Raw genomic sequence first — 9,182 nt, forward strand, 5'->3', positions numbered from 1 at the left:
GGTTTAGAAGGCACAGTTAAACTTGCGTGTGTTTTCAAAATAGACAAGGTTTAAGGCGCGAAAGCAATTACTTCTATTAATTAGTATTAGTATTACTCATGCATGCGTCCTCCTAATTTGCTGCTCACACATTAGTATTAGTATTTTCTCAGTTAATTAGGCGCATTAACATTTACACCTGCTACATCTCACAACCAATCCAATCGATGACTACATTGGTCTCAGAGATTTTTTAAGCGTGCCTTTTAAACCGTGACGGAGGGAATAGAAAACATTACTCCCTATTTTCCTATACTATAAGCTGCCACAATTAATTTGGACCGGAGGGTCCCGGTATCGCCATTCACAGAGAAGAGACATGTGTGTGAACGTGTCAAGTGTGAGCTGTGCTAGCGTGCAAGAAAAGGAGCAGCGCTGCAGCGGTGCAACCTGGTAGAACTCCTGACTCGTACACATGTGATGGAGTGGAGCTTTCCAGCAGTTATTGGATCTTTCAGTTGGCACCTAAAGCAAAGAATTGATCTCTCTCATTTACTTGACTTGTAGTCCAAACTTCTTCTGACATACTACTACTACAAAACTTAGGCACGGACCTTACCTGGTTGCATGCGCGCGCATGCATACATGCATGCATGAAGGCAGGCCAATACATGCTGACTATCTTACGAAGTCCGAAGAAGATCAACCGAGTGATCGAGCGCCCGCCATGGGAACCAGCTTGCTGAACCTTCTCCTCATGGAGGTGGCGGCCATCGTGAGCATCGTCCTCCTGTCCCTCCTCGTCGTGCTCAGCTCCTACCGCCGCCGCGCCGGCCACCCTGCGCTCCGCCTCTTCGTGTGGGCCGCGTCCACGCTCTTCCTCCCGCTCGTCTCCTACGCGGTCTCCGCGGCCGCCAAGTGGGACGCCGCGCGAGTGCCCCTCCTCCTCGCCTGGACCGTCTTCCTCCAGATCCTGCGCAACACTGTCGACACCGCCCGCTCCTGCTCCCTCACTATCGACAGCAACGCCTCCGGCGGCAGCAAGCTCCGCCCCTCCGTCGAGCAGCTGGCGCGCATGGGCTGGGTGGCGTTCCTCATCATCAGCAGCGGCGGAGAGGCAGGGAGCCCGCAGCTCACCGGCGTGCTCCTTTGGCTCTGGGTTCTCAGCCTCGTCAAGCTCATCCACCGGCTCGTCGCCGCGGAGCTCGCCAAGAACTCGTTCGCCGTCGGCCTCAACGCTTACCTCATCTCTGACTACATGAAGCAACTCCATGGCCGGGAGCAAGATCGTCAAGGAGAAGACAGCGCGCAAGACGGCGTGCCGCCTTACCTGGTGATGGGCGAGGAGAAGCTGCACATCGAGGCCAGGCCGCATGGGTACCAAATTGGTCGGACGTCTCAGGCGCCGTCGTTGTCCGCCGATGCCGGGCACGTGGTCACCATGGACCGGATATGGCGGCTTTCTTCCGCCGGAGACTCGCTCCTCGCGTCTTATCCGCACACCAAGGATCTTTGCCTGTCCTTCTCCCTGTTCAAGCTGCAGCTCCGGCGGTTTCTCGGGTGCCCACTCGCGGAGGTGGGATCTCGCCGTGCACTGGCATTCGTCCACGATGGCCTCCTCGCCGGCAGCCCCGAGAGAGCATTTGGTGTGATCGAGACCGAGCTGGCCTTCCTCGGCGACCTCCTCTACTCAAAGCTCACCTCCTTCTACGCGAGCGGGTGGTGGTTCCCGGTGCTCAACTCCATCCTCGTGCTCGCCACGTGGGTCAGCTGCCTCGCGGCCGGCGGCGCCATCGTGCACGACATGACCAACCAAGGCACGGCGCTCGCCGTGGACTACAAGATGCTCAGGGACTACCTGCAACGCCACGACACCGTGTTTCACGCCATCGTCGGCCTGGACGTGCTCGTCACCGTGTCCTTCATCGTCGCCATCGTTTTCACGGAAGGGTGGGAGGTCGCCAACTACGTCCGCTCCGACTGGATCAAGGTAGCCACCATCTGCGAGTACGCGCGCCGCCCGTCGTGGCGCAAGTCGCGGTGGACGCGCGGCAAGCTCGGCCGCGTCCTCCGCTTCAAGGCCGTCCAGCGCTGGGACGACCGGTTCGGTCAGACGTCCGTCCTGCAGACACGGGTGTGCTACTGCGGTTGCGTGTCCCGGCAGGTCGACCGGATCTCCAAGACGTCAGTGGCCGTGCCGGCGTCGGTCAAGGCGGCCATCGTGAAGACGCTGAGGACGAACCGCGGAGCGCTCGGAAACGGCGTGCTGTCGTTGCAACGTAGCGGCGTTGCCGATAAGTTTACCTGGGCTTGCCGCGTCGGCGCCGGCGGCAGTGGTGAAAGAAGCATCTCCGAGCAGATCCTTATGTGGCATGTCGCCACAGGGCTGCTCGAGATCAAGCGCTCGGAGGCCCATGACAGCGGCAACGACGTCGAGGATGGCGGAGACTGCGACGACGACACGGTGGTCGTGGCGACACACCTGTCACGGTACTGCGCGTACCTGGTGGCGCTGAAGCCACAGCTCCTGCCGGACCACCCGGCGTGGACGGAGGAGCTCTACGAGGGCGTCGTGGAGGAGGTGGCGAGGGTCCTCGCGCGCTGCGCCGGGCCGTTGGTGCGGTACGAGCGAGCGGCGACGTGCCTGGGCGGGAGCATGAACGAGACGCTGAGGAAGGCTTCAAAGCTCGCCCGGCAGCTGGCCGAGGAGGTCGCCGACGACGAGGCCGTCTGGAGAATCCTCGCCGAGTTCTGGGCGGAGCTGATCGTCTTCCTGGCGCCATCAGAGAACGTCACGGCACATGCCAAGTCGCTCCGCCGTGGCGGTGAGTTCATCACCTTGCTTTGGGCGTTGCTCGGGCATGCGGGCATTGTTTGCCGTCCCGAGAATGATGTCGAACAGTCGCGTTAGCTGATCATGTCATAATTTTATTTCTTTTTATTTGTTTGGGCGTGTATATGAATATCAGCTATTAACCTACTAGTATATGAGTATTGTATATATATGCAATTCATCACGGGCGCGCACACACTTATACCCAGTCCGCTCATAAATATAAGATGTTTTATTGCTAATTATTTGTTGTTCGAATGAATGTATAGACGTATTTAGATCCGACGGAATAACTTAAAAAAATCAGATGTACTTAGACACGATTTTATTATTTACTAGTACAAATGCCCGTTTGTTGCATCGGGAAAGAAAAAAATAAATAATCTAATTGTTGTGTTATTATGCGGCATTAATTAAAATAAATATGTATAATAATGTTAAATATTTTCTTCTAAAATATTAGGTACTGCTTACATAAAAACAGGATGATTTTTTTTATAATAGTTAAAAAATTTATTAAAATTTTAAATTTGTTGTAAAAGATAAATTGTTATTTTTTTCAAAAGGATCTTTTTATTGTGTGATAATAACTTTTTTTCATTGAAAATGGCATTTGTGTGTACAACATATTTTCCATAAATATTTTTTGAATAATATTTTTTTTGCTAAACTTGCTTCCTCTGTTATTGTGCATCATTTTTTATATGGATTTTTAATAATTGTCGATGATACGATTAAATGTTAATTTTTTTAAAACAAATTGATGTATGCATAAAAATTGTAATACTTTTTAAGAAGTGTTGTTTTTATGAATTTTCAGCTTTTGTTTAAAAAGGAATCTTTTTAAAATAAATATTTTTCTTGAATTTTGGGCTTGGCCCAAACGACTAGCAGTACAATAACAATTGACGCTATTAAAAAAAGGCATTCTCGTTTGATAATTTTATGCTGAGTTTATGCATGTTTTGGATAAGCTGAAAGCCTCTGGTATTATGCTGGAATGGTTCAGAGGGGGTTTGTCAGATGAGAGCATGTACAACTCGAGACGAACTTTTAAAATGCTTGAATTTCTTGATATGATGGGTTCCAACAACAAGCCTTTGTTGGTAAGGCTGATCAAAGAACATCCAAGATTTGTGTTTGGCGAATCTGGTAAGAATTTGTATCTTCTTGTTAATATGCTATATAAAATTGGCATTCAAATAGATAGCATGCTACAGTTGTTTGTCCACTGCCCATGAGTTCTAAACATGAAATTTCCAAAGAATCTGCAGAAATGAGTGATTTTTTTTGACTCAGATAAGAATGGAGGCATTCGACATTGCTCGGGTTGTCTCCTCATGTGCTGAGATTCTTGATGCTGGTTCTTGTCAGAGTGCTGCTATTGTGTTGTCTACCATGAACCTGTCTGCTCAGAAGTTATGCCCTCCTCCTTCGATGAGCATGAGAAACAGGGTCAGGACCTAATGGTGCCGGCTGAGGCGCGAGAAACAGGAGCACATCAGAGAAATGCGGTTCTCCAAGGGCTGCCGGTGGAAGTTGACCCTGCAGGTCGAGCCTGGAGGCGTTCCGGTGGTGACGACGGCGGGGTCCTGTCAGATCCGGGCAGATCTCGCCGGGGTAGATCCATTTTCAACGGATTTGTCGTGGAGGCAGCCGGATCCGGCGAGATTGAGGGTCGACGGGTTCAGCCAGATCCCTCCTCACGGTGACAGCAGGTCCGCGAGAACGGCGGCCACCACCAGCTCCTGCTCGCCGAACTCCTCCTTCCGTGTGCGTCCGCTCCGAGCCGCCGCGTCCGTCTTGGATCTCGGCGAGCAAGTAGGGATTGGGTGGAGTTCTGCGGGCGATGGCGAGAGCAGGGGAGGAGGCAGGGCAATAGATAAGATAGAAGAAAGGAACTCGAACTACAATTAAACAATTTTTCCACTTAATGAAGGACCGCTGGTTGATTTCGAAGAAACAGAGGTTTTTTTTGCAAAAACGCCGACGAAGGACGACAGAAGCGACCCGTGTTTTATTATCAGGGAGAGATTTCCTCATTTCAGATTGTATGTAGTTCAACATTGAAATATCTCTCGACGAAATGAGTCTCACAATAATACTAGGATACAAATGAGGACGGAGCCTAGCTACGCGAGAGGAGTCTCACTCGGATTTAGCGAGTTGAGACCCCTCTTGAGAGGTAAAGACCCTACTCTTGTCTTCAGAGGCTTTGTATTTTCTCTGGGGTGTCTGATTACAAAGGATGCTAAATGCTTGTCGAGGAGCTCGGGGTGGCTTATATAGAGTTTGCAAGGACCCATCGTGCGTCATTACAAGGATGACTAATGCGAGTAACTACATGCATTACTAGAAACGGTAGTTCTAACTACGACTGTTGCTGGTAACGTCAGCTATGGCTGCACTTCATGCGTGGTATTAAGTTCCTCGGCCGTTGCAGCTCCCACGACATCGATGCTTCCTCTCTGTCCAAGTGCTGCTATCTGGCCAACTCGTGGGGTGACGTCCGAACGACTTGATAGATCTGAGTGGATCCAGAATATGCATTCGAATGCATTCATATTCGAGAGAATTTCGTGGCCGCGACGGGCCCTAGGTGGACCCTGGATGTCTGGTCCATGACCCTACCACTAGTAGGTGAGCTCATCATTAGCCACCGGATCGGTTGAGATTTAGTTGGTCGAGTGAACGACACCTTGGGGTGTCCTTGGCGCCTCAGGGGCAATTAGAACATAGTTCAGGGCTTTCTTCACTCGATTTTAGGATGAAACCACAACGGATTCATGACTGAATATCGTGGAATGATCGGATTAGGTCGAGTACAAAACGTGATCCGATGGCACATGGTTGTCTCTTAGTAGAGATGGTGTGGCCGCTCGCATGCGAGCGTACTAGGAATTCTAAGTGATCGCACAGGAAAGAGGACTGATCCTCTCTGGGTCCCAGGGGAACTCCTTTGATCTCGTTCGTTTGTGTCCCAGTGGACAGGAACCCGCACGGGGTATTCGGCAAACCAAACTGCGTCGTTTTGCGAAAGTGGGCGTAGAGACCACTCGGGTCGAATCTCCATGAAAATTCTGCGGGTTTGAAAAGTGGGCAGCGCGTGCGCGGGGAAGCGGTTGCGACGCGGTACTGAGGAAAGTGGCTGTGGCACCTCGATTACCATGCCAAAGATTTCTCCACGTGCCTTGAAAGCGTTGTCCAGGGGATCTCGCCGACCTCGCCGCGTTCAATGATTGACGGCTGGAGATACGCCGGTCTAAGGTATAAGAGTATCGGTCGGAGAGGGTGACTCAGTACCATATCTCATTTCCCCCTCATTGACTCGTCGCCACTCCACCGAGTTCTAGCATCTCTTTCCACCAATGACTCATCCCTCAGCACCAGCCTCACCAGAGAAGATGACGAGGAGCTCGACTGCGAAGGCCTAATGGGTGAAGATCGGGTCGTGAGGGTCTTCACTGGCATCGGCACGTCGACGGGGCGGATCCAGGGCGACTAGCTCGCATCGTGGGTCTTGGAAGGCTGCCTATTTGAGCTCGAGAGCCAACCCTACTACAGGAATGCCTAGCAGTGGCAGACGCAAAAAGCTTACTAGTGGCGGGCGAGGCTCTGAGGGGCGCCCTCCACCTGTTGGAATTATGCCCTAGAGGCAATAATAAATGTATAGTTATTATTATAATTCCTGTATCAAGATAATAGTTTATTATCCATGCTATAATTTTATTGAATGAAGACTCATTTACATGTGTGGATACATAGACAAAACACCGTCCCTAGCATGCCTCTAGTTGGCTAGCCAGTTGATCGATGATAGTCAGTGTCTTCTGATTATGAACAAAGTGTTGTTGCTTGATAACTGGATCACGTCATTGGGAGAATCACGTGATGGACTAGACCCAAACTAATAGACGTAGCATGTTGATCGTGTCATTTTGTTGCTACTGTTTTCTACGTGTCAAGTATTTATTCCTATGACCATGAGATCATATAACTCACTGACACCGGAGGAATGCTTTGTGTGTATCAAACGTCGCAACGTAACTGGGTGACTATAAAGATGCTCTACAGGTATCTCCGAAGGTGTTAGTTGAGTTAGTATGGATCAAGACTGGGATTTGTCACTCCGTGTGACGGAGAGGTATCTCGGGGCCCACTCGGTAATACAACATCACACACAAGCCTTGCAAGCAATGTAACTTAGTGTAAGTTGTGGGATCTTGTATTACGGAACGAGTAAAGAGACTTGCCGGTAAACGAGATTGAAATAGGTATGCGGATACTGACGATCGAATCTCGGGCAAGTAACATACCGAAGGACAAAGGGAATGACATACGGGATTATACGAATCCTTGGCACTGAGGTTCAAACGATAAGATCTTCGTAGAATATGTAGGATCCAATATGGGCATCCAGGTCCCTCTATTGGATATTGACCGAGGAGTCTCTCGGGTCATGTCTACATAGTTCTCGAACCCGCAAGGTCTGCACACTTAAGGTTCGACGTTGTTTTATGCGTATTTGAGTTATATGGTTGGTTACCGAATGTTGTTCAGAGTCCCGGATGAGATCACGGACGTCACGAGGGTTTCCGGAATGGTCCGGAAACGAAGATTGATATATAGGATGACCTCATTTGATTACCGGAAGGTTTTCGGAGTTACCGGGAATGTACCGGGAATGACGAATGGGTTCCGGGAGTTCACCGGGGGGGGGGGGGCAACCCACCCCGGGGAAGCCCATAGGCTTTGGGGAGACACACCAGCCCTTAGTGGGCTGGTGGGACAGCCCCAAGAGGGCCTATGCGCAAAGAGAAGAAAATCAAAGGAAAAAAAAAGAGGGAAGAAGTGGGAAGGGAGGGGGACTCCTCCCACCAAACCAAGTCCAACTCGGTTTGGGGGGGGAGTCCTCCCCCCCTTGGCTCGGCCGACCCCTTGGGAGTCCCTTGGACCCCAAGGCAAGGTCCCCCTCCCTCCTCCTATATATATGGGGCTTTTAGGGCAGATTTGAGACGACTTTCTCACGGCTGCCCGACCACATACCTCCATAGTTTTTCCTCTAGATCGTGTTTCTGCGGAGCTCGGGCGGAGCCCTGCTGAGACGAGATCATCACCAACCTCCGGAGCGCCCTCACGCTGCCGGAGAACTCTTCTACCTCTCTGTCTCTCTTGCTGGATCAAGAAGGCCGAGATCATCGTCGAGCTGTACGTGTGCTGAACGCGGAGGTGCCGTCCGTTCGGTACTAGATCGTGGGACTGATCGCGGGATTGTTCGCGGGGTAGATCGAGGGACGTGAGGACGTTCCACTACATCAACCGTGTTCTCTAACGCTTCTGCTGTACGATCTACAAGGGTACGTAGATCACTCATCCCCTCTCGTAGATGGACATCACCATGATAGGTCTTCGTGCGCGTAGGAAATTTTTTGTTTCCCATGCGACGTTCCCCAACAGTGGCATCATGAGCTAGGTTCATGCGTAGATGTCTTCTCGAGTAGAACACAAAAGGTTTTGTGGGCGGTGATGTGCGTTTTGCTGCCCTCCTTAGTCTTTTCTTGATTCCGCGGTATTGTTGGATTGAAGCGGCTTGGACCGACATTACTCGTATGCTTACGAGAGACTGGTTTCATCGTTAGGAGTAACCCCCTTTGCTCAAAGATGACTGGCAAGTGACGGTTTCTCCAACTTTAGTTGAATCGGATTTGACCGAGGAGGTCCTTGGATGAGGTTAAATAGCAACTCATATATCTCCGTTGTGGTGTTTGCGTAAGTAAGATGCGATCCTACTAGATACCCTTGGTCACCACGTAAAACATGCAACAACAAAATTAGAGGACTTCTAACTTGTTTTTGCAGGGTATGATTGTGATGTGATATGGCCAACGATGTGATGTGATATATTGGATGTATGAGATGATCATGTTGTAATAGAAATATCGACTTGCACGTCGATGGTACGGCAACCGGCAGGAGCCATAGGGTTGTCTTTATACTAACATATGTGCTTGCAGATGCGTTTACTATTTTGCTAGGATGTAGCTTTAGTAGTAATAGCATAAGTAGCACGACAACCACGATGGCAACACGTTGATGGATGATCATGGTGTGGCGCCGGTGACAAGAAGATCGTGCCGGTGCTTTGGTGATGGAGATCAAGAAGCACGTGATGATGGCCATATCATGTCACTTATGAATTGCATGTGATGTTAATCCTTTTATGCACCTTATTTTTCTTAGAACGACGGTAGCATTATGAGGTGATCTCTCACTGAAATTTCAAGACGAAATTGTGTTCTCCCCGACTGTGCACCATTGCTACAGTTCGTCGTTTCGAGACACCACGTGATGATCGGGTGTGATAGACTCA

The 9,182-nt window shown here is 50.3% G+C and overlaps 1 protein-coding gene across 1 annotated transcript; it reads left to right on the forward strand.

The window, feature by feature from the left end:
* Positions 1 to 700: 700 nt before the first annotated feature.
* LOC123404621 lies at positions 701 to 3,020 on the forward strand. The gene has a single exon (XM_045098562.1). The coding sequence runs from the start codon at positions 707 to 709 to the stop codon at positions 2,888 to 2,890; it is 2,184 nt and encodes a 727-aa protein (XP_044954497.1). The 5' UTR covers positions 701 to 706; the 3' UTR covers positions 2,891 to 3,020.
* The last annotated feature ends 6,162 nt before the right edge of the window (positions 3,021 to 9,182 follow it).

Source organism: Hordeum vulgare, chromosome 6H (assembly GCF_904849725.1).
Source record: "Hordeum vulgare subsp. vulgare chromosome 6H, MorexV3_pseudomolecules_assembly, whole genome shotgun sequence".
NCBI classification, from domain to species: Eukaryota; Viridiplantae; Streptophyta; class Magnoliopsida; order Poales; family Poaceae; genus Hordeum; species Hordeum vulgare.

What these genes read in the sequence shown, in the direction of transcription:
- LOC123404621 (XM_045098562.1), top strand. Translation starts at nt 707, where the DNA reads ATGGGAACCAGCTTGCTGAACCTTCTCCTCATGGAGGTGGCGGCCATC.